The sequence below is a fragment of the Lipophrys pholis genome (assembly GCF_963383615.2).
Source record: "Lipophrys pholis genome assembly, chromosome: 22".
In the NCBI taxonomy this organism is placed as follows: domain Eukaryota; kingdom Metazoa; phylum Chordata; class Actinopteri; order Blenniiformes; family Blenniidae; genus Lipophrys; species Lipophrys pholis.
In genome coordinates, this window is record NC_137644.1 from 4,550,129 (window position 1) to 4,575,607 (window position 25,479).

Sequence of the window (25,479 nt, forward strand, 5' to 3'; positions counted from 1 at the left end):
TCTCAAGCTTCTGAGACAAACACTGTATTTCGTAATGAACTTAACCAGGGTGATATGATGGACAATAATACTCATACGCAACAACGTTGAAAATAAAGTTTTGTTGTGTCGTCGCTGTTCATTCACACAAAAAGTCTTAGCAAGTCCGTAAAACACGAGTTTTAGAAAACGTCGTCATGACGTGTCGGGTTCCATCCGATCATGGAAAAGCCCCACTTTTCTGAACTGAAAACTAAAGAACACGAACTTTATGTTCACAGTTCATAGTTTTCCTCCAGGATGGAGGATTCAGTGTTTCTTTAGAATCTAAAGTGAAAGATCCCGATACAACTTGGCGAGTACTACTTGACGTCAGTAATCTTCTCGTATCGTTTGCATATGAAGTATTGATGACATTTACTAAGTATTCATCTCTGTACTTGTATCGGCGAGTACTCGTGCTGGCGCTGATCAGTGCAGCCCGAGTTTAAATCCTCTTACAGCGCCACCACATGGCCTGGCATGAAAACTACAGCGTTCGAGCGTTTCAATGTGTTCTGCCATTGTTTTGTCAAATGTGTTATAATATGAATAATGTTTTTTCCTCTGATTGGTTAGTCACATTCACACATTCACACGTTCATCCACACAGCTTTTAGAATAGTTCTTCCTGTCAGGAGTTCCTCTGGGCTCCCTGTTGGTTCTCCCAGATATTTCTTCCATGAGGTCCGGATCAGAATCACAGGATGTAAAGCAGAAAGACAATCATGGTGCAGAGATGATCAACCTCACGGTTCAGTGACATTAAAAACACTGGAACTGAAGAAAGGAGTGAAAGGAGAAGATAAAACCAAAATGAAGGTGGAGGAAAGAAGTGAGATCCGGAGGAGGAGTGACCGCCCATCTGGCCTCCCTCCCGGTATTTGAGCCCGGGCAGCCCACAACCCCCCCTCCTCCTCCTCTTCCTCCCCATCCCCCTCCCCCTGCCCCTCCTCCTCCTCCTCTTCCTCCTTTCTCTTCATCTCTCCTGCTCTCCGGGACGCTGCACCGAGTCGAACTCCTCCTGCACCGGGACCACATAGCGGATAATCAGCTCCAGTCCAGCCGGTGAGTGTCACCTCCATCTGTGCTCTGCGGTTCTTCCCCCCGGGTTCCTCCTCCTCTCTCCCCGCGGTTCTCTGTCCCTCGTTACCCCGGCTCCCTCCTCCCCCGCCTCCCCGCCCCGCGCTGCGTGCTGAGCGGCTGCGCTGCAATGGATGCTCGGTGCCTGACGCTCGGAACCATTTTATCGGTTCGCGTGTCACCCCGACGAGCCGCTCGGCCCATCAGATCTGCTGCCTTTCAGGCCTCGCCCCGTTGAACCTCGCGCTGAATGTTAAAATGTGTCTCGTGAAGAGAGGAGAAGGTTTTTCACCTTCATTGTTTTCATCCTGATTCTGGTGTGAACTCGTTTCTCAAAAGGTGAAAAAACGCACAAATCAGCGTGTGACTGGGAGAACTTCCACCTCTTAATGGGAGTTTTAGTGGTTTAAATGAGCATTTTAATGGCTGAAGGACAAAGCAGGGACTGTTACATAAATGATACAGGCCTGATAACCCCCCCCCCCCCCCCTATAGAGACCCCCACCCTGTTTACTCCCTTCATGATTACCCCTCCACCCTGTGACCTCTCTGACCTTGAAGGATCTGATATGTGCAGCAGGTATGTTGACTGTGAGGGGGTGGAGGGTAGCCCCCCCACCCGCCGGCCAAGGTCAGTCCTCTCCAAACCACGACCTTTAGTTACAGTAAAGCTCTGTGCTCGTATATGAGACCTGGTGTTTCTTGGGATACTGTGATTAAGTAGGACTACGGTGTCTGGAGAAGCAGGACAGTTGAGAGACGTCCTAACTTGACCGTTAAGCAGTTGGACTTATTGAGGTCTGGACGTTTGGTGTTGCACTGCTGATCTGCGCAGTGAGACCAGGAATGTCCTCCACTTCAATACTGAACTCTGTGGGTCAGGGTTTGGACTCGAGTCCTTTCTGAAGCACGGTGGCGGCAGCATCATGCTGTGGCGATGCTTCTCAGCAGCACGTCCCTGAAGGACGGCGAAGGGAGAATTTAAAATCCGATAGAGCAACTTCAGGTGTGTCTGAATAAACACAAACTATTGTGGTCAATTTCGTCAACTCGTCTTCCTCATCAGCCAAAACCTTCTTTTGTCTCCCCGTCTTAAGAGTCCCGTGAGCACAGCTCAAACCCATGAACATCTGCCCGGTCTGTAGGTGGCGCTGTAACGGCCACAGAAATAAACCCCCAAGAACACAGAAGAAGACAGAGACTCTGGTCATGGTGGACAAATCAACTCCCCCACGGCGCAAACAAGACTGTTGAGTCCTCCGTCTGTGTCCAGCAGCGTCCCTGGACTCTTCTGGAAGACGCTCCCGTCGACTCCCTCAGGAGGACAAACTCCAGACGACTACCTTGACCGTTTCATGTCGAGAGAAAACTCTGGCGTCGTCCAGGACTGTCTTTCCTCTCGGTCCGTCTCGGCCGGCGCGTTGCTTCTGATTGGCTCGTGACCTGGAACCTTCCGGGCTTCAGACTGTCCCTGATAAGTGGCGTGTCGTTTCCATGCAGTGACCCACAGCCACCTGATAAAGCTTCAGGAATCCACAAGTTGAACTGATTCCAGGTCAGCTGGACGTCGTAAAACAAGACTTCACGTGCGTTTCTGGATTCCCTCCAGTGGGACTCGTATGAATGTTTAGCGTGAAGTGAGGATTCGGAGCAGAGAGAAGCCTTTCATACAGTCGACCACAGTTCACACCGGTTTGTTCTAGTTTCCACTTCCCTGAATGTGTGCGATGGGGGGAGGGGGATGGGGGTGGGGGGGGGGTGGGGGGGCACAAAGACGGTCTGACCTACAAAACACACCACCAAACATTCCTGCACATAAACCAATCAGATGAAGTTCTGCTGCCCGCGGATCCTTTTTCTTCTCTTTATTTCAACATCAAACCCGGCGACCCGACATAAAACCACAGAATCAGTGAAAAAAAACTGTCTAAAAATAACCAACCGCTCCTTCTGGAGGAAAGCCAGCGGCCGCCGCTCTACCCCGGGTTCAACAGACGGCCGAACATCATGTGATACGGCGGATAATTACAAGAGAAAATGTGATTTTAAGACTCGTAATGCGGCGCTGCAGGGAATCTACCCGCAGACCGCCCGACATCTATTCATCTCCTGAGCTGTGGTGTGGTTCTCTTGTGGTCCCCCCAGAACGACAATAACAATAATCGTAAACGACTCGTAAACAACAACTGGCAAAGCAATGAAACCGTTCAAACACAATCTGAGGCACTTTGGAAACACTTCTGTGTGGGAACTTTACGACGGATATAAAAGTGTGTGTGTGTGTGTGTGTGTGTGTGTGTGTGTGTGTGTGTGTGTGTGTGTGTGTGTGTGTGTGTGTGTGTGTGTGTGTGAGCAGAAACCTCCAGACATTTAGAAATTGTTGGCGATCCAAAAGTAAAGTTTTACTTTTAAAGAGCGACGACAAAGAACTTTTAGTTCCAGCGACAAAAGGCTGAAGATGTAGATATTAAAATGAATAATATACAGTAAAATGAATAATATACAGTATTATTACTGCTTTAAAATAAATGTGCAGGAGTTTAAAGGCCCAAAACTAAGGTTTGCCTATATTTGCCTGTATTATTCTGTATTATTATTCCCAGTTGTGAGATTATCTGGATGAAACATCTGAGCCTTTATTGACGGTCTGATCATATCTATTGATCCGGTGATCTTCAGGTGAGGAACTAATGAAGTGATGACTGAAGGTCTGAAGTCCGACGCCCCCCCATGTCTCCTCTGTCTCCCTGCAGCTGCCATCATGTCTTCAGTCCTGCAGAAGCTGATCAGCCCTCTGGCCGATACCCCCAGCGAGCCCCCCAGGAACAAGGTGACGGTGGTGGGGGTGGGCCAGGTGGGCATGGCCTGCGCCGTCAGCATCCTGCTGCGGGTGAGACCTCCAACACGTCCTCATGGTGTCCCGGCTTTAATAGAAACGACTACGTCCACGTGGAGAAACACTGAGCTGCAGAACGTCCTGAAAGAATCCCGTTGTTCTAGATCAGGGGTGTCAAACTCAGATCCTGGAGGTGCAGCCCTGTGGGTTCTCCGTGTTCTCCATGTTCTCCCTCCTTCAGCACACCTGAATGTCCCGATGGTTCATCACCGAGTTCAACAGGAGGACCGACAACGAGCTGCAGAGACGTGGGAAACGTGCAGCGCTGCACCTCCGGGATCTGAGTTTGACACTCCTGTTCTAGATCATCTGAAGTCTCTAGGTCCAGCTACCATGTAGCGCCCAATAGAAAAGCACCGCCCAATAGAAAAGCACCGCCCAATAGAAGAGCACCGCCCAATAGAAGAGCACCCTCTGTTTTCGGAGGTGTGGAGCGCTCGGAGAAAGAGCAAACCTAACTGCTTGATAAAATAGGATATTTTGCAGTGGGTGCAAAAAAAACTCAAACGAATTTTAAAGAATAGTTTGTATTCGTAGCACCGATCCTCCTCCTCGTTCGAGTTCTCCGCTGATGCCAGGCTGCCAAAAAGTGTGCATGCGCAGTTTGCAGAACTACTTCCATGTCAGCAAAGGCTCATGTAATCACCGTATGTTACAGAATGTTCTGCGCTCACGTTCCCGATAGACCCTGAGGCTCGTCTATCGAGAACCATACGGCTGCTCTAGGTGATCCCAGATCCGTTAGTCCCGGCTGGGATCCGGGAGAGCGGCTCAGACAGCGGGTGTGTGTGGGTTGAGACGCTCACGGTGCCGTTGTTCCTCTGAGCAGGACCTGTGTGACGAGCTGGCTCTGGTGGACGTGATGGAGGACCGGCTCAAAGGGGAGATGATGGACCTGCAGCACGGCAGCCTCTTCCTCAAGACCTCCAAGATCGTCGCCGACAAAGGTGGAGAGCAGCAGGGGTGAAGGTCTGCTCCGCCTGGAGGAGCACGATGCTAACCACAGTCTGCACCACCCCCCTCCCCCTCCCCACCCCCCACCCCCCAGACTACGCGGTGACGGCGAACTCCCGCCTGGTGGTCGTCACAGCAGGCGTCCGTCAGCAGGAGGGGGAGAGTCGCCTCAACCTGGTTCAGAGGAACGTCAACGTCTTCAAGGCCATCATCCCCCAGATCATCAAGCACAGCCCCAACTGCACCCTCATCGTGGTGTCCAACCCCGGTAACACACACACACACACACACACACATACACACACACACACCTGACCTCTGACCTCCCTGGCGTCCTGTCTCCAGTGGACGTTCTGACCTACGTGACCTGGAAGCTGAGCGGTCTGCCAAAGCACCGCGTCATCGGCAGCGGCACCAACCTGGACTCGGCCCGCTTCCGGTACCTGATGGCTGAGCGCCTGGGGATCCACGCCACCTCCTTCAACGGCTGGGTGCTGGGCGAGCACGGAGACACCAGCGGTGGGTTCTGACGTTCTCCATCACAGAACCACCACAGAACCATGACAGAACTGCCACAGAACCACCACAGAACCATGACAGAACTGCCACAGAACCATCTAAATCTCAACAGTCAAAATTGGTACTTTTATTTTGACAGTCTACGTAATAACACTCCAACTTGGTCCTTTTATTTTGACAAACAACGTAATAACATTCCAACTTGGTACATTTATTTTGACAGTCAACGTAATAACACTCCAACTTGGTACTTTTATTTTGACAAACAATGTAATAACTTTCCAACTTGGTACTTTTATTTTGACAAACAATGTAATAACTTTCCAACTTGGTACTTTTATTTTCACAAACAATGTAATAACACTCCAACTTGGTACTTTTAGAGCCGGTTGTTTTCTGCTGCATGCGTGTGATTTCATTATAAAAACTAACAACAGCACCAACTAGTGGACCAACATGAAAACTACCATTTCTGAGTGTTTCTGTGGAAACTGACATCAGTTTCAGGACGTTGTTGCATTGTAAACACGGAACCTTTCAAAAAACAAAAATGATGCGTTCTCACTTAAAATCAGTTTCATTGATCACTCTGGATACAGTGGGTTTTATTGATCACTCTAGATACAGTTGGTTTTATTGATCACTCTCCATACAGTCGGTTTTATTGATCACTCTGGATACAGTCGGTTTTATTGATCACTCTAGATACAGTTGGTTTCATTGATCACTCTCCATACAGTCGGTTTTATTGATCACTCTAGATACAGTCGGTTTTATTGATCACTCTGGATACAGTTGGTTTTATTGATCACTCTCCATACAGTCGGTTTTATTGATCACTCTGGATACAGTCGGTTTTATTGATCACTCTAGATACAGTTGGTTTCATTGATCACTCTCCATACAGTCGGTTTTATTGATCACTCTAGATACAGTTGGTTTTATTGATCACTCTCCATACAGTCGGTTTTATTGATCACTCTGGATACAGTCGGTTTTATTGATCACTCTAGATACAGTTGGTTTCATTGATCACTCTCCATACAGTCGGTTTTATTGATCACTCTAGATACAGTTGGTTTTATTGATCACTCTCCATACAGTCGGTTTTATTGATCACTCTGGATACAGTTGGTTTTATTGATCACTCTCCATACAGTCGGTTTTATTGATCACTCTGGATACAGTCGGTTTTATTGATCACTCTAGATACAGTTGGTTTCATTGATCACTCTCCATACAGTCGGTTTTATTGATCACTCTAGATACAGTTGGTTTTATTGATCACTCTCCATACAGTCGGTTTTATTGATCACTCTGGATACAGTCGGTTTTATTGATCACTCTAGATACAGTTGGTTTCATTGATCACTCTCCATACAGTCGGTTTTATTGATCACTCTAGATACAGTCGGTTTTATTGATCACTCTGGATACAGTTGGTTTTATTGATCACTCTCCATACAGTCGGTTTTATTGATCACTCTGGATACAGTCGGTTTTATTGATCACTCTAGATACAGTTGGTTTCATTGATCACTCTCCATACAGTCGGTTTTATTGATCACTCTAGATACAGTTGGTTTTATTGATCACTCTCCATACAGTCGGTTTTATTGATCACTCTGGATACAGTCGGTTTTATTGATCACTCTAGATACAGTTGGTTTCATTGATCACTCTCCATACAGTCGGTTTTATTGATCACTCTAGATACAGTCGGTTTTATTGATCACTCTGGATACAGTCGGTTTTATTGATCACTCTGGATACAGTCGGTTTTATTGATCACTCTAGATACAGTCGGTTTTATTGATCACTCTGGATACAGTCGGTTTTATTGATCACTCTAGATACAGTCGGTTTTATTGATCACTCTGGATACAGTCGGTTTTATTGATCACTCTAGATAGTCGGTTTTATTGATTACTCTAGATACAGTCGGTTTTATTGATCACTCTAGATACAGTTGGTTTTATTGATCACTCTAGATACAGTTGGTTTCATTGATCACTCTCTGTCTGGATTCAGTTCCCGTCTGGAGCGGAGCCAATGTCGCCGGAGTGAACCTGCAGAAGCTGAACCCGGACATCGGTACCGACACTGACAAGGAGCAGTGGAAGGCTACACACAAGGCTGTGGTGGACAGGTACGCACACACACACACACACACACACACACACACACACACACACACACACACACCTTGAAATGTACCTTTTCTTGAATCGTTTCTCTGTTTAAATTAGTTTTATTTTCAGCTGTTTAATTTCAACATTTTAAATCATATTTTTCCTTCAGCTCCGTTTTGTTTTTCATAATTAGATTAATTTCACATCACATGAAACTGAGAAGATGTTGCATAATAACTCGGTTTTTATCTCCTTCTTTTAATGATCTCATATAATCTGTTCATCCTGCAGTCCACTGCAGTCCAGATGTTTGTCTCCAGTTCAAACTGTATTTATAGGTTTTCTCTGTGCCACTTCCTGCTCCACACACATTGGTATAAAATGATAATTAATTAGGCCTGAGTATTAACTCTACCCATTCATCTTCTATTTGCTATATATAAAATATATTGCTATTTTATTGTGTCAGTCTTTGAAATTGCTAAATATAATTTTATTTCCAAATCAGGTACTATTATTGTTATTCATGCAGAAGACGTTACATGACATATATATGTGTATGTAACGATAAAAAACACGTGTAAAGATATTAGTTTCACATCACAAAGAGGCTTCACAATAACCTCACACAATCGTAACACGTATGTATTTTTGAAGAATGTGAATGTTTTGAAGTTCTCTGACTCTTTTGAAGGTTTACAGGACTAATTACTATGACCAGCAGTTCAATGCGACTTCCTCTGTCCCTTAAACATTAACGCTCATTAATTAGATCAGCTCACAGTAATTATTATTTATTATTATTTATTTTAATACATCAAACTAGTAGAGCGCTTTTTGGCCACTAAAGACGCTTTATATAAAGAAACATAACTAAAGAGGAACAGATTAAGAAGTTTATGGAAACGTCAGTTTTATTTTGCAAAGCGATTTGTTCAGCCTGACTCCGTGTTGTTTTGCTCACCGTCGCCCCCAACAGGCCGTTTGCGGTCTGGAGCGATATCGCTCCATGGATCAGACTCTTAACAATCGGACGCCGTTGTGGAGCAGTACATCTTCATTTCCTGGGCGAGCCTCCGTCAGCCAATCAGAGTCGAGTGACGGAGCGGGAGTCTGGGCCAGAGTCCAGGGATTACCGAATCCCCTGAAACTAAAACTAAACTCTGATTTTAACCTTAGGTTAGTTAATCTGATCACTTTGGCTGCGATACGATCGACTTCTTGTGAAATGAACCAAATCTTGACAAACTGATTCAGTGAACAAACCGACGAGGACACGAGTCACGTGATGCGAAGAACCAGAAGGAGGAGCTGAGACTGAGACAGACGACCTTCCTTTGACATTGGTGACCTTGCCTGTTGTGATTCCGTCTCAGTGCCTACGAGGTGATCAAGCTGAAGGGCTACACCAACTGGGCCATCGGGCTGAGCGTGGCCGACCTGACGGAGAGCATCGTGAAGAACATGAGCCGCGTGCACCCGGTCTCCACCATGGTCAAGGTCCGACACACACACACACACACACACACACACACACACACACACGCACCCTCAGGCAGCGTGCTGACTGTGTGTGTGTGTGTGTGTGTGTGTGTGTGTGTGTGTGTGTGTGTGTGTGTGTGTGTGTTGCAGGACATGTACGGGATCGGGGAGGAGGTCTTCCTGTCTCTGCCCTGTGTCCTGAACAGCAGCGGCGTGAGCAGCGTGGTCAACATGACTCTGAACAGCGAGGAGGTGGGCCAGCTGAAAAAGAGCGCCGACACGCTGTGGGGCATCCAGAAGGACCTGAAGGACATCTGAACACGCACACACACACACACACACTCACACACACACTCCTTTTGTAGCTCCCTCTCCTCTTTCGAGTGACTCCACGCTGAAGGAGCTGTTTTCTCTCACTTCTCCTCCTTTAAACTACAAAGCTGATGTTACTGTTGGTGTTAGCAGACGTGTCCCATTGTGTGTATGGACTCATGTGACTGGTTTCAAGTACGACCAGCCCCCCCCTCCGGACCCGGACCAGAACCAGAACCAGAGACTCGCTGAGAGGAGGCGTTTGCGCCGAGGAAAGACGAAGCTGCAGCTCACATGTTGTTTAAACTGTCACAGCAACACGTCGTTCAATAAAGCTCAACCTGGTGTGAAGACTGCTGCGTCCACACGAGTGTTTGTAAAAGTGTGAGTGAGTCCAGAACCTCTGGAACACGGTTAGGAACACAATACCATTGTGTACTTTATGGGCAGGTTGGCTACCTAATGATTAATGAATATCAATGATAAATTTTAGTTTGAAAAAGAATCTGGTATGCATGGAAGGACCGCCTGCTTAACAGGAAGTGATCGCCAGTCTATAAGTTATACTAAACTATTAATTTGAACTAATAGTTAAATTGATAGCAATGACCAAAATTAACAGTAAAGCCTGAACAGTTTCAGAGTACTTGAGGCAGAACAGTTGAGATTTAATTCATCTTTGTGCTCATTGAACAGCAAGTATGATTCCAAAATTAGATTTATTCACAATGAAATGAACCACACCTCACTGAGTCCCGACCCGGAGTGACGCTCCACCCTGTAGGTGAAACCAAAGGAGGAGAGAGAAACACCACAAGCCGGGAGGCACACCACCCAACCCCCAGAGGCGCCTCACGACCCGGGAGGGCGAGTTGAGAACACCAGGCTGCAGCCCCACCAGCCGACCCAGACAGGTTGTCCTGAGTGGCAAATAGTTCCAGACACCAGGGGGCCAGCCGGAGCCAGAGCTCCCAGGGGTCACCCTGGTCCAGGCCAGAGTCGGCTCAAGACAGGTCTTAGTTTGGTTATTTTAAACACATTTCATAACAATAAAATAGAAAATTATTAAAGGACCAAAAATCTCATGAGTCTTAAATAGACCTGTGCTTTAAACTGTAGACATCAGTAGAAACATGGACACGTTGTTAGTAGAAATATGGACATGTCAGTAGAGACATGGACAGGTTGTCAGTAGAAACATGGACACGTTGTCAGTAGAAATATGGACATGTCAGTAGAGACATGGACAGGTTGTCAGTTGACACATGGACATGTCAGTAGAAACATGGTCATGTCAGTAGAGACATGGACAGCTTGTCAGTAGACACATGGACATGTTGTCAGTAGAAACATGGACATGTCCGTAGGAATATGGACAGGTTGTCAGTAGAAACATGGACATGTTGTCAGTTTGACAGTTGGAGATGAAGAGGCCGTGTTGTGGCCATCTTGGATGAGGACCCTCATCTCCAGTAGATGAACTTCTATTGATGGTTTTTGGAATAATGAAAACTCGGTGATCCTTCAGAGCAGACATGAGGTTCTGATCCAGGAGGATTTTATGATGGAATACGAGTGTCTGTGTGTGTGTGTGTGTGTGTGTGTGTGTGTGTGTGTGTGTGTGTGTGTGTGTGTGTGTGTGTGTGTGTGTGTGTGTGTGTGTGTGTGTGTGTGTGTGTGTGTGTGTGTGTGTGGTTTTCAACTCTTATCTTCAACATTATTTTGAATCACCATGATCCCCTTTTCTTACAAAACCTTCTGATGTACTTTGGTCCTCAGTTTGTCCTCCCTGCTCCTTTTTTTAAATTACATGTATCTAAAATGTGTTTGTTGTTTTTTAATCTCTTTCGTCCTGAATGAACTCTATAATCTGCTACACTGTTTCTGTTGAAGACGATATAACGTTGGAGCCACGCGGTGTCATGGAAAATAGACCAGCTCCAATCTAATCAGGTGAAATCTTCAGCTAAACTCGAAATAACATAAACTAGAAACAAATATTTAATCAAACGTCACAAAGTTGATGGAGGTTTGTTTCCTATACGGTCAAACGTTCATAAACTCAGTCTGGGATCAGCGTTTATGTAGAGAACTGGAACCAGATCAGGTTTAATACGACAAGATTTAACATGAATAAGTGACTGAATGAAAGAAAGAAAGGAAAAGAGAAATGTTGTTTCTCTGTAAAAGTGTGTTGAGATGTGTTGTTATTGGTACTATACCAACAAACAGTGTTTGACTTAAATTGATAAAAAAGTTAATTTTTTTAAATTTTGTTCTAACTTTTTAAACGTTTGAACTATTTGTTCATTTATTTATTCATTCATATATTTATTTATTATGTTTGATCAATATTTGATAATCGATCTCCACATCAAGTGTTTTCATATTTATAACGCGGATCAGATGTGCTATGTGCAATGAGAACGAGTCATCGTGTTTAACAGGATATAATGAGAATATTTCACCTCAGTAAAAAACACTGCAGCGCCCCCTTCTGGTGAATTTACCATAAAAGTACAGGCAAGATGTGATTTTACTTTAAAGTAACTTTCCTTGCTCATTCGAACATGTTTCTCTGAAAGTGAAAGTTGACTCGAGGTTATTTTGTCTGGGTGAGTTCGGTCAGATCCACCAAACAGAAGTGAGTCGGTACAAAAGTTTTATTCACACAAATGGAAAAGCTTCGACTTCTGACGGTTTTGGAGGAATCTCAGGGGGGAACGTCCTGGCCTGGGGGGACCAGGAGGAAACGTCCTGGCCTGTGGACCCCAGGCGGTCCTTCAGGTGGGAACCTCCTGGTAGAAGGGGGACAGCTTGTTGGTCCGGGCTCTCTTCACGGCTCTCCTGTAGACGTAGCGCTTCCCGAAGCGCAGGCTCAGAGGGTTGAAGTTGAATTTGCTCCGGCGCTCGTTGCACAGCAGCTGCCACTGCTCCTCATTCTCCCTGAGGGTGAAGCACAGGCCGGGGTCCTCGAGAACCAGGTCCCTGGACCCCCGTCTCCTCAGCACAGACAGGGCCGCCCCTGGAGGGCAGACAGGCAGGGAAGGGTTAAAAATGCAGCGGCGGGAACTACTCCATCAGAGGGTGGAGACATCAGTTCTGACACAGAATGTGGGTCTGCAGCTTCAACCTGCTCAGAAGCTTCATCCTCTAAAATCATCTCCTCAATCAAAAGGTTTAAAGTCACAAGGAGTAATAACTCGTCTGTTAAACATTTAAAAAAAACTGTTTTCGCATCGAGCTCAAGAATATATTGGGCTGCCAGATCTGAGAGAGAAAACCAGGAAAAGACCAGAATAAAGTACAGAACCAAACACACAGCTGGTGAATGCAAATCATATTTACAGTAAAACTGAAATAGTTAAATAAACTGTTTCAATGTGAAGCGACTGACAATGTCCTCCCTCATTATTCTGTCAGTTCAATTTCATCTGCCTCTTCAGTTTGGATATTTTCTCTTTTTTTTTCATATTTATAGAACATTATTTATATAATAGAGTACAGAGAATGTCTGCCTAAAAACACACTTGAAAAACGTCCAGTCCCACAGACCTGGCAACCCTGACTGCTGCTCCAGGACCAGTTAAAGTCTCCTGAAAGACTTGGACTAGTCCAGAGAGAAGATCTTGTATTTAGTTTGAGTATTATTGAGTATTATTGAGTATTATTGACTTTGAAGGAGGGTTAATACTGATTCTCTGGAGTTTCGACGGGCTTGTGACGGTTTTCTTTACTTTAAACTGGTTTTATGCTTCTTCTCTGTAATTCAGGGTTCAGTCTGGTGGTCTGCGGTCCGCCCAGTTCCCTGGGGTTCAGTCCAGGTTCAGAAGAAGTTTCTGGAATATGATCCGGTTGTCTTGCGTTTGGCCGCGGTTTAAACTAGATGTCTGGAGTGGAGTCCAGATTTGGGTCCAGGTTTAGACTAGTTAGACTCGGGATCAGTCTCCTGGAGTTCATAGTTTTTCTGCAGTATTGGACTGGGTTCACACTGGTCGCTTTCCTAGTGTCTCCTAATTTTAATCAGTTAAATTTCACAGGTGAAATTGTACAGTTTTACTGGTCAGTTGAGATGGTCTGTGGTAATTTCGTCTTCTTCTTCTTCTTTTTTAAAGGTAAGGGAACAACAACAACAAACAAACAAAAAGAAAACAGACATAACCAGACAAGATTAGTTACTGAAAGAAATGAAAAGATTAAAGAAAGTAAGTAAAAGAAAAACAAAATAGAATAAAAAAAATGACAAAAAAAACCATCCATCTCCATCCCTGTCCCCAACACAAACATCACACACACACTCATTCATTGAGGGGGGGTGGGGGTGGGGGTGGTAGGGGTGGGGGTTCCTATTGTCTCTTAAGCACTGTGAATTGCCCTGTGTTTGAATGGTGCTCTTTAAGAAAATCTGCCTTGCCTTGCCTTGCCTTGCCTTGCCTTGCCTTGCCTTGCCTTGCCTTGCCTTGCCTTGCCTTGCCTTGCCTTATTTCTTGTCTCCTGTCTCCCTCCTCCTCCTGAACCAGAGTTTGATTTATCAAAGGTTTTCTTTAATGCATTTAAACACGGAAAATGCTGGACTTACACTCAATATATGAAGTGAAATGCTTCAAAATTGGATTAAATTAGACTGACCTCAATATAAAGCACTGATACTGAAAGTGGAGTGAAATCTGACTGAATGTGTGAAACTAGAAAACAATTCAGTTTCATTCAACTGAAGCCACACAGAGTCTGCATTGTATGCATTCATACAATTAATCAAAATACAAATTAATTGAATTAAGTTATATTTATAAAGCACTGATAATAACAGTCATCTCACTCGTAATTTAAATTAAATATTAAATAAAAACTTGAACGATCCCTCAGGAAAAAGCCTAAAGAGAAAAGTTTGTATTTAAAAATGAACATTTTGTGTTTTGAATGGATTTTGATAAAAACAAAGAGTTTTTAAATTAAATGAAAGTTTTGTTGTGACGAGCATAAAGTTCCTTCCATTGGAGAAATAAAACCAGCCTGTTTTTCCAAGACGAATCAATGAGAGTGAAGCTGTGGAGGAGTCTCACCTGTGGTGTGCGTCCTCTGTGCGGATTCGAACAGCGGCGCCGCCGCCACGCTGCGCCCGTCCTCTGCCACCATCAGCACACACACCAGGACCAGCGCCGCCAGCCTCATGTTCACAGCCTCAGATCCGCACGGCTGCTCTCGCTCCGTCCCGCCGGGCTTTATGTCCTCCACCAGGTGACCCCGCCGACCTGCAGCCGGCAGCCAATCACGGCCGCTCGCGCCGCTGCTCTGCTAAATTGCGGCGCCGTCCGCTGCCGGCGGCGCTGAAAGGCTTCGTTCGTTCGCTGTTCGTGGAAATGGCGGCGGGTCAGCGTGCATCATGCACATAATGTGGCAGCGCTGCTGGTAAATGGTGGAATCACGGCTGTTTCACGGTGATGAAACCACTGATGATGTGAGATGAGCTGCTTCATGAATTATTTCCACATTTGGAGGCACAAACATCCAGAGCTGAAACGCTCCAATGATTCACAGAGGACGGCGGATCAGTGTGGCTGGTTTGTGTCCTTGTGGGGGGGGAGACATCGTTCATCAGTCCAAACAGACATCCAAAAAGACTTCTACACACTTCTATGGTTGTAGAGGACCAGTACGGTCCTGCATGTCCCAGGACCAAGAACAGCTCATCCAGATAGACTCTACATGTAGTACAAGAAGTATGGTCTGAAAACGATCATATGACGGTGTGGAACGATCAGTAACCTCACTGGGTTCTGGATGTCCATGAAGTCCAACTGCGAGATACGGTTCCAGAAGGTTGTCAGGCTCTTTCACTGCGGCGAAGATTTGTCCAGCAGGTCGGAGGGTCTGGCTCAGGTGGTGCTCTGCAGGGCTGGCCGTCCACTGACCTCCACTGAAGACTTGTCGAAGAGTCAGGAGACTTTCAGGTGGACGTCCTGAACTGAGGGACGTTCCTCCCTCACATGGGGGCAGATATGACCACATATCTTCACGTGTCTTCACCAGTTCACGTTTTGGTTCTTTGAGGAGCTGGTTGGTAACTAACTACCTGGAGCAGCTCCGGCACTCAAAATGTGTGTCTGATAAACGTTGGCGTTCCAGCCTCTGTGACAAAGGTTCTCAGACTGTGGCCCAAGGGCAGCAGCATTTCTGGCAGCCAGCATTGAATTCTAGTTGTTAGTTTATAACCAACCATGCATCGCTTTGAAAGGATGAATCTTTGTCTCCTGGTCTTTGGCGACATCTGTAGACGAGGTCTATGGATAAGCGGTAACTCCAGGTGTGACCTATAGGGGTGCTGTGACTCACTAAAAGCACAAAAAAAACGCTGAAGAAGACGCAGAGCGACATGACACACCCTGGGGCAGCCATGTCCTTAAAATCATTAAACTGGATTTAAAACCATTTCAAAACACATGTGGTCCTTTATGAATACAATCAAAGTGGATTGGACCTGGAGATCAAAGTGTTTCTGTTAACAGTGTTAAAAGCAGATGAGAAGACCATACAAAGGATGTGTGTGTGTGTGTGTGTGTGTGTGTGTGTGTGTGTGTGTGTGTGTGTGTGTGTGTGTGTGTGTGTGTGTGTGTGTGTGTGTGTGTGTGTGTGTGTGTGTGTGTGAGAATAAGCATGAGGCTTCATCCTCAGGCCCTCGTTTTGCCTTGTAAGCAAACTGGAGTGGATCAGGTTTGTCTGACAGTAAAGTTCTGCTCTGTCCATACACAGGATTGAGTCAGAGACACTGCTCTGGAGTCCTTCAGATCTTTGGCTCATGTCTGCTTTGGAAATGGGACAATGCTGGATTCCCTCCACCGGTTGGGGACGATGCCGGCGTCCAGGAGGTGCCGGAACAGTCTGGATAACAGCCCACCTCGCTGGGTGGAGCTTCCCTGAGCACCCTGCCTCTGAGCCTGTCAGAGGAGAGCTGAGGGTTTCAGGAGTCCAGGTTGCTGGTGTGATGCTGTTGTTGAAACAGGCGAGGGAGCAGTTTAGCTGTTTTTTTTACTAAGCAAGCTTTCATGTCCTTGGTAATCCACTTTTTGTTATTTGGAAAAATGGTTTCATGTTTCAAGGGGGTGAATGTTTCTTTGGAAGATCAATGTTGGGTTTCTAAATTGGCCCTCAGTGATCAAAACGTGCCGCTCTATGGGATCTACCATATCAGGGAAGTGCAAAGCCAACTGTGACCAGTTGTTTACACAGATAAAGAGACCAAAGCAGATTGTGTCCAGGCTGAAGAAGAGGATGAACTTTCCCCTCTAACACAGATTAGGAGGGGTCAATGCGTTCTCCAAATTTGGAAATGGGTTGTAACATTGACCAATGAGATGTTGTGGGAGGGACTCCGGTACTGAAGAGTCTGAAGGGTTCCTCTTCTCGTCAACTCTTCCTCTTCCTCTTCCTCTTCCTCACACCGTCACCGTCGTCTGAGGGTTACTTCTGTTTGTCAGCAAGCTCCACCCATTTCAGGGGTATCAGGCCCTGCTGAGACAGGGCATCGTTCGCTCTGTGTTCATGGACACGTGGAGGTCAGGAGGTCAGGTGGTGTCATGCGGGGGAGCTGGAGGAGGGAATGTTGGTCTTCTGGCTCCATGATATGAGAACCTCTGACATCCACGGTCGGTTCTCACCCACAGTGAGTGTGAAGAGCTTCGCTAGCTGGAGCAGCTCTTCCAAGGCCAACTTCATGTTTCAGGGGAAGATGGAGAGCCTCCGTCAGGTTGAGGCCTTTAGTGTCCTGAGATTTGTTTTGGACAGACGGTCACAGTAACAAGACTGTCTCTGTCCCGTTGCAGTGGAAAGGAGCTCTGTTTTCTGGTCGCTCTCAGTTCCCACCTCCACCTGTTGATCATCTCCACCCTCACTTTAGATCATCTCCACCCTCTGTAGATTATCTCCACCCTCACTGTGGATCATCTCTACCCTCACTGTGGATCATCTCCACCCTCACTGTGGATCATCTCCACCCTCACTGTGGATCAATTCCACCCTCACTGTAGATCATCTCCACCCTCACTGTAGATCATCTCTACCCTCACTGTAGATCATCTCCACCCTCACTAGGGTCATAAACTTTGGATCATGACCAAAAGGAAGAGGTCAAAGGTTGAAGTAGCAGAAAAGGCTTTTCTTCTGAGGATGACTTCTCCAGACAGACTCAAAGTAGAGAAATGGCTGGCAGAGAGCCAAGAACGGCGGTGCGTGTGTGTGTGTGTGTGTGTGTGTGTGTGTGTGTGTGTGTGTGTGTGTGTGTGTGAGGTCAGCGCCCTCTGTGGGCGGTCCCTCTGTTTGCTGGGCTCCTTCTCATCTGTCCTGTTGTCTCCTGTGAGGACTGAGTGACGGACCGAGTCCTCAGACATCACAGAGCTCCTGAGTCGGACTCCCACCATGCCGCTGTCCCGGTCCCTGTCCATGACGTCCCTGAGCGGGCTGCTGCCGGCCTGGGAGGAGGACGAGCTTCCTGTGGAGGACCTGCTGCTGTTCGAGGTGGCCTGGGAGGTCACCAACAAAGGTCAGCCTGGTCTCATAGCAGTACTTCCAGCGGTGCAGTGGTGAGCACCGTCACCTGGCACTGTTTGAATCCAGGCTCCGGGAGTTTGCATGTTCTCACCGTGTCTGTGTGGGTTTGTTCCTGCGGTGTAGAAACGTGTTGGCGTTGGTTTATATTATTCCTCTCTGTGACGGACGACCTGCACAGAATCCACTCTTTCTGTTGGCTGGTTTTATTGTCGCGCTTCATCTGTTTCGTTCGCCTGTAGAATATTTAAGTGTTTGTTTCTTTAGGATCAATCAGCATGAGGACAGACGGGCGATGAACACGGCTCCAGCTCTCTGATGGTGTGTTTGGGGTCATCAGTCAGATTTTTTGTAAAAGTCACTCGTGGCCTTTCAGAGTAAATATTAAAATCCAGAGTGTGACGCAAGAGTCTGTGAAGAGTTAAACATTAAGCTGCAGATACGTGGAAGGTGATGTCCACATGTGAGAGGAAGCTGAAGCTGTAGATTCGGACTTAATGTGGAGGTCTGACCTTCACTCACTGCACCTGCCACCATGAAAAGACACCATCATTTCACCTTTCAAATTAAAGTGCTGGCTTCACTAATCAGTTGAATATCTCACCTGATATTCAACTTTTGACGTTAATGATAAAGATGAAGCTCCCGTTTCTCGCTTCCTTATTTTAAAAAAATCATAAAGATTTTAAAGTCAAAATTCTGGGTAATTTCTTAAGCTTGGGTTGAAAATGGTTCAGCCTGCAAGACACACAACAACAACAACAACAACAACAACAACAACAACACTAATAAAGCTTTACTGATACTGTTAATTCAGTATGACAATAAAATGAAAAAAGACACGTGTCATGAAATAAAAAGGGTTACGTTCAAATCAAATACTTTTTATTGGGAAAGTAGAAATCTTCTTTCTTCCTCCTGTTTCATACAAACAAACAATAAAACCAAAAAAATAAAAAAGTTAATGGCCAGAACAGAAGAAATCCATTCATCTGTCATCTATATCGCTTCATCCTGTTCAGAGTCGCAGAGTGCTGGAACCAATCCCAGCTTACTCTGGGTGAAGATTGATACACCTGCACAGGTGAGAACAGGTGAGGACAGGTGAGGACAGGTGAGGACAGGTACACCTGGATAGGTGAAGACAGATGAGGACAGGTGAGGACAGATACACCTGGACAGGTGAGGACAGGCGAGGACAGGTGAGGACAGGTGAAGAGAGGCACACCTGGACAGGTGAGGACAGTTGAGAACAAGGTCCCGTTTACACGACAACGAATTTGAGTGTATCCGCAAAACTTTCTTCACTTTGGGGGGGTCCGTTTACACGGCACCAGTGTGCGGATCCACTGTATCCACAAAGTTTTTAATCCTACTCCCAAGGTGGAAAGATTCTTTCACGGCTGCTCATCTGTCCTGCGGACACAGCCGGAGGCTACAGAGCCTGTTACTGCGCATGCGCATCTCTCACCCTCTCGCCTGCTCACAAAGTTGTAAACAAACATGGCGGCCAGTAGTGGTACGACCCGCGGTCCATATTCTAGTTTTATCATCCATTTCAGTAGTTTAATAGTTGAGACTCTCCCTGATAGCATCCGATGTGTCATCAGTCCATGCAGATGTCAGGTGCTGCACACACTCCTCTGTCGTTTCATTATAAAATCAAGCAACGGCGCCCTCCTGTGGCCCGGCATACTAACTACATCGTTGTCTCTGTGTCCGCTGCTGCAGTGTAAACGCACTCCTTTTTTTTTTAACGGATTAGGTGTTGTCGCGTGAAATGTTGTCGTGTAAACAGGGCCCAAGTGAGAACAGATACACCTGGACAGGTGAGGACAGGTCAGGACAGGTACTCCTGGACAGGTCTCCAGTCCATCACAGAAACACAAAGAGACCACACATGTTCACGTTCACACGTCGGGTCAATTTAGAGTCACCAGTCGAACCTCACATGCATGTTTTTGGATTGTTGGAAGGAAACCAGAGTTCAGAGAAAAAATGAAAAATGAATTACATGACACATTCAAATCACTTCTGATTGTGAAGAATTTGTTGAAATGATGACAAAACGTGACACTTCTGCTTCACACCTTTTTGATGTATTACCATTTTACCTCTTAGTGTTTTGAAACCCTGTGTGAATGAATGACACACTATGGTCTGTGTTTTGAATAATTCATCACAGTGAGGAATATTTCAGCTTTAGACCCATTTTAAATATTTCACTCATGAGACATGAGCTGTGTTTTATCCTCCAGCTATTTTCCTTCTTCCTGAATCTCTGCGATGCCCCACACTGTCTTCTGAGTTTTAAAATCCAGACCCACTATTAGTATTCACTTCAATTCAGCTACAGATACAGTTGAACACCGCTATCATGTAAACTGAAGACGGTTTTGCGGATATTGGTTGTCATGTCAGACGCTCCCTGCTGTTCCCAGGACTCGTGGTGGTTTCCAGTGTGTTGTCAGGCAGCGGAGGCCAGAGGTTCAGAGGTCGATCCTTTGATATCGCCTGTCTGATGCAGTTTTGACGTCACCGTCCTCTGACGTTCACTCGCATCAATATTTATCTGTTTCCTTCTGAAAAACAATCCCACGTGTTATGAAATTGTGTGTGAACAACTGCGGGGGCAGCTCATGATGGCTGCGCCGTCGCGTCGAAGGTATTTCAGAACACTGATGCAGGAAATCAACCGGTTGCCGTTGTTCCCGCAGTCGGAGGAATCTACACCGTCATCCAGACCAAGGCCAAGGTGACGGTGGACGAGTGGGGGGAGAACTACTACATGATGGGGCCGTACTACGAACACAACTACAAGACTCAGGTGGAGGACTGCGAGCCGCCCAACGCCGCCGTCAGGAAGGCCATGGACGCCCTGATCCACAACGGTTGCCAGGTCAGACGAGACTCAGCGTTCAGTCTAATAACCCTAACCCTAACCCTAACCCTAAGCCTAAGCCTAAGCCTAAGCCTAAGCCTAAGCCTAAGCCTAAGCCTAAGCCTAACCCTAAGCCTAAGCCCAACCCTAACCCTAACCCTAAGCCGCAGAGCTTCACCTCCTGTTCCACTGATGAGCGCACGGTCCCTACACTTTCATTTCAACTGATCCGAGACTTGGTTTGATTTATCTTCAATAGCTAAATCAAGTCCACTTCGATTAACAAGCTAAGACCTTGTAAAATAAATGACAGACACACTGTGATGGTCTCAAAAACATTTCTTAATCTGGTGTAATCCTGCACAAACTGAGCAGAGGAGCAATTCCAACAACTCAAGTTTCTACAAGAACAAATATAAAAGCCCATGTCAATATTAACAAAAAAAAAAAAAGTATTTTGATTTAAATACACAAAAAACTGGAGAGAATTTCTGCTGAATGAAATCCAGCGGTTTCCAGCCAGCCGTGGACGTTTGGTTTCGAGATGCTGTCAGAGATTTGAAGGCTTCAGTGCTTCGCTGGCGAGAGTCAACCCTCGACACACTGGACTCAGCCACGACCTCCCCTCACAAGGCCCAACTTCTTACAGTCAGGGTTACCATATGTGGAGGTGGTGGCATCACTCTCGTCTTCTATTTAAATGCTTCTCCATCATGTCAATCAAAAGTTACCAGTGTTAAGCCTTCGAGTTCCTGTCTCCAGATCGAGGTCGGGAGGAATTATTCACTGTTTATACTGTTTTCAGTTTTATATTCAGTCTTTCATTCATGAACTACTTCCACGTGCTCTCGCGGCTTCAGCAGGTCCTGTGGACACACGTCCTCCACACTCTGACGCTGGAAAGAAGAAGTTCCACGTTCTACGTACAAGAGTTTCTCAGGGATTCATAGAGTATTTGATTCTGAAGCTCAGAGACTTACTGAGCTGTGACCACTAGATGGAGCTCATGGACTGAGAACCTGAAAGACTCAGTTGGACACAGATACTAGAAAACACAAATCTGACCTGACTGTTGGTGCGTGTTGGACTCCAGAGCTGCTTCAGATTACCAACGTCAAAACTGAGAGAATAGACTGGTTCCTAGGCTGTGGACCAGGACCCTGATGTGTTGACCCTGTTCTGTCTGACTGGTTCCTAGGCTGCGGTCCAGGACCCTGATGTGTTGACCCTGTTCTGTCTGCTGCAGGTCCATTTCGGCCGCTGGCTGATCGAGGGAAGCCCGTACGTCATCCTATTTGACATCGGCTCAGCGGCCTGGAACCTGGACCGCTGGAAGGGGGACCTGTGGGACACCTGCCACATCGGCCTGCCGTACCAGGACCGTGAGGCCAACGACGCCCTCATCATGGGCTCGCTGATCGCCTGGTTCTTCAAAGAGGTGGACACGTAGCGTCAACTCAGTCATTAATCAAGAAGGCGTGACGTCTGACCTCTGACCTCTGTTGTCCCTCAGCTCACCGACAACCTGGGAGACAAACCCAACGTCATCGGCCATTTCCACGAGTGGCAGGCCGGGCCGGGCCTCATCCTGGCTCGTTCCCGCAAGATCCCCATGGCGACAGTGTTCACCACGCACGCCACGCTGCTGGGACGATACCTGTGTGCCGGCAACGCTGACTTCTACAACAACCTGGGAAAAGTATGAACGTGTGTGTGTGTGTGTGTGTGTGTGTGTGTGTGTGTGTGTGTGTGTGTGTGTGTGTGTGTGTGTGTGTGTGTGTGTGTGTGTGTGTGTGTGTGTGTGTAGGGTGGAGGAAGATGCTCTATAGCCTGGATGTTAGAGGAGGAAGATGCAGTATCAATCCCTCTCCAGCTCTTTACTAGCAGAAGTATTCAGATTACAGTAATGGATTCCAGTGGTCCCATCACCTCACAGACTTCCTGCTGCTGTCACATTGATTTCAAAGGTTCAGCCTGTTACAGCCACTCAGAGCTTAATTAGTGGTGTGTGTGGGGCTGCAGCGAGCGCTGTAATTGGCTCGTATCCTGAAGGTCAGTGTGAAGCTAAAGGTCGCTCGCTGACTCGTCAATAATTGACAGGTGGACCTCAAGTCGATCTGAACTCAGAGAAACTTCGGCAGCCCAGCGCTCGCTATACCGAGGGCTCCGACCTCCCAGGTTCTCCACATGGACGTCAAAGTGCCTTTACTGTGTTTAACAAAATGTCTGAGCAGGAAAGTCAGAATAAATCAACAAACTGAAAGAGAAGAAAAGTTTCACTCAGCGTGAAACGACTGATTTAACTACTAACCAGGCTGGTTAGCATGCTACTGGGCAACTAGTTACTATGGCCCTGGTGGACCAGGACCAGGACCAGGATCAAAACCAGGACCAGGTCCAGTGCTTCCTCCGTTTCCACGGAGACAGAGCGTTTCTAGAAAGTTCCTCTCCCAGAATCCCCAGAGGAAAAATGAAAACATTTAGGATTCAGTCTTAGTTGTTGATGTTTATCTCTAATATGTTGTCAAAACCTTTCTGAAGGAAATTCCTCTTCATACTCAGACAAACTCATATTTCCAGCGGTTAAATTTCACAGAACATCCATCTTTCATATCCCAGAAACCCTTGCAGCAGGTTTCCCAAGATGACGTCAGTCAGGAAACATAAACACTTTGATGGACACAGATCCTTGTTTGTTTGTAAACTTCTGGACTTTGGAGTGATGGATTTGGGAAACTGTGGTTTTGGAAATGAGTGGAGATGGTCTGGTTTCGATGTGTCGGTTTATTCTCTGTGCAGAAGTCAAACCTTTTATGGAGCAGATTTGAAAGACTTCTTCTGGTGGAGACACTTTAAAAAAAAGTTATGTTTTCAGTGGCTCAGAGAAACGTTGACTTTCAAAACGCAACAAAAGTTTTCTGTTTTCACTTGAAAAGCCGTTTTAGTTTGTCAGGTAGTTTTATCTCTGTTTATTGTTTGCATACGATGCAGCTCTTCGTTGAAAAACTACCCAACCAATATTTGATGAAAGACTCACATTCAGAAGTTCAAAGTAAAAGATGAAAGATCAGAGCAACGTTAAAACTCAGATAAGAAAGTTTACTGACAGCTGCAGGACGCCACGACAGAGGGGCTAAAAGGTGTGTGTGTGTGTGTGTGTGTGTGTGTGTGTGTGTGTGTCGTAGTTTGATATTGATAAGGAGGCCGGCGAGCGGCAGATCTACCACCGGTACTGTCTGGAGCGAGCAGCCGTCCACTGCGCTCACGTCTTCACCACAGTGTCTCAGATCACGGCGGTGGAGGCCAACCACATGCTGCACCGCCTGCCAGGTGAGCATCTTCATCATCAGCTCCTCCCTCCAGCAAACCTTCCCAGTGCGTGTAGTCGTTCCTCCATCGGAGGAACCAGAACAAACACTTTCTCCTGACCGTCTCTGCTGTGTCGTCTGGTGACAGACGTGGTAACGCCCAACGGACTGAATGTGAAGAAGTTCTCCGCCATGCACGAGTTTCAGAACCTGCATTCCACCAGTAAAGTCCGCATCCAGGAGTTTGTGCGAGGACACTTCTACGGGTCTGAATCACCAACATATTACCTGTTTATATGAGCAAGGCTGTCAAATTCTTTACTGATTGACGTCGTGTCACATCGTGTTTTGATTGGTCAATGTTTATCGCTGGCAGTCACCTGGACTTCAACCTGGAGAAAACCCTCTTCTTCTTCATTGCTGGACGCTATGAGTTCTCCAACAAGGGGGCTGATATCTTCCTGGAGTCGCTGTCTAGACTGAATTACCTGCTCCGGGTGAGGACGGTTCTGTGCTTGCAGCTGGTGGTTCAGGTGTCTGGTGGTTCAGGTGTTTGGTGGTTCAGGTATCTGGTGATCCAGGTGTTTGGTGGTTCAGGTATCTGGTGGTCCAGGTGTTTCACTGATCCTGTCCATGAATACTCTGACTCTCCACAGATGAACAGAAGCGATGTGACGGTGGTTGTTTTCTTCATCATGCCGGCAAAAACCAACAACTTCAACGTGGAGTCGCTGAAGGGGCAGGCGGTACGCAAACAGCTCTGGTATGACCTGCTACTACTGCCTGAAAATTTTCAATCATTACTGTACATGAAGCGAGACACAGATGTCCAGTGGACACACGATGACCTGCTGACGGCTCCTAAAGACAAAGACTTTAACCGTCTTATAAGTTCATTACTCGACTTCATAAACTTTAGAATGACAAAAGCTTTTATTGGACGATGTAAGGCTGCGAGACTCCAGAAGACCCCTGAAGGTATCTGGTGGTTCCTGCTGTTCTGGGACCGGAGCAGACCCTTAACCTTTAAGTCTGATACGCCATAAATCAAACCTGTTCTGTCACACACTTCCTCCTCCTTGTAGTTTGTACCTCTGGTCACTTCCATCGCTGTTCACCGGAGCCTGTATTTGATATAACTCTAAAATATTCTCTAAGACGTTCCATTGTCTCCCTCAGGGACACAGCTCACACCGTGAAGGAGAAGTTTGGTAAAAAACTGTACGACGCTCTGTTGACGTGAGTAATGAAGACACTCAGTGAACCCGTTTGTTTTACAGATTTAACTGTCACCTGTCACAGCAGAAAGTTCTGGTCTCTCCCATGCCGTGTTCCCACGATCTCCACCAGTGA

General features: G+C 46.5%; 2 protein-coding genes across 4 annotated transcripts in view; both read left to right on the forward strand.

Annotated features, from left to right (window-relative positions):
- Positions 1-595: 595 nt before the first annotated feature.
- Positions 596-9,752, forward strand: LOC308127239 (L-lactate dehydrogenase B chain). Of its 3 annotated transcripts, XM_080492139.1 has the most exons (9): positions 1,764-2,107; positions 2,199-2,793; positions 3,855-3,991; positions 4,827-4,944; positions 5,046-5,219; positions 5,297-5,470; positions 7,502-7,619; positions 8,979-9,102; positions 9,235-9,752. In XM_080492139.1, the coding sequence occupies exons 3-9, from the start codon at positions 3,863-3,865 to the stop codon at positions 9,400-9,402; spliced, it is 1,005 nt and encodes a 334-aa protein (XP_080348265.1). In that variant the 5' UTR covers positions 1,764-2,107; positions 2,199-2,793; positions 3,855-3,862; the 3' UTR covers positions 9,403-9,752. The 3 variants fall into 3 exon arrangements, with proteins under 3 accessions (XP_080348264.1, XP_080348266.1, XP_080348265.1); XM_080492138.1 differs by lacking the exons at positions 1,764-2,107; positions 2,199-2,793 and adding an exon at positions 596-1,086; XM_080492140.1 differs by having other exon boundaries at positions 1,760-2,793.
- Positions 9,753-17,738: 7,986 nt separating this feature from the next.
- gys2 (glycogen synthase 2) overlaps positions 17,739-25,479 on the forward strand; it is a 16,620-nt gene continuing 8,879 nt past the window's right edge. Inside the window, exons 1-9 of the mRNA XM_080491548.1 lie at positions 17,739-17,932; positions 20,655-20,836; positions 22,065-22,256; positions 22,332-22,517; positions 24,004-24,148; positions 24,275-24,392; positions 24,503-24,623; positions 24,783-24,889; positions 25,306-25,365. Of these exons, the coding sequence (XP_080347674.1) occupies positions 17,809-17,932; positions 20,655-20,836; positions 22,065-22,256; positions 22,332-22,517; positions 24,004-24,148; positions 24,275-24,392; positions 24,503-24,623; positions 24,783-24,889; positions 25,306-25,365 (1,235 nt within the window). The 5' untranslated portion in view covers positions 17,739-17,808. The remainder of the gene's footprint in view (positions 17,933-20,654; positions 20,837-22,064; positions 22,257-22,331; positions 22,518-24,003; positions 24,149-24,274; positions 24,393-24,502; positions 24,624-24,782; positions 24,890-25,305; positions 25,366-25,479) is intronic.

Bases quoted from the DNA above. Each gene is read 5' to 3' on its own strand.
- LOC308127239 (XM_080492138.1), top strand. From the start codon at position 3,863: ATGTCTTCAGTCCTGCAGAAGCTGATCAGCCCTCTGGCCGATACCCCC. The intron at 3,992-4,826 runs GTGAGACCTCCA...TCCTCTGAGCAG, and splicing joins CCGTCAGCATCCTGCTGCGG to GACCTGTGTGACGAGCTGGC. The intron at 5,471-7,501 runs GTGGGTTCTGAC...GTCTGGATTCAG, and splicing joins CGAGCACGGAGACACCAGCG to TTCCCGTCTGGAGCGGAGCC.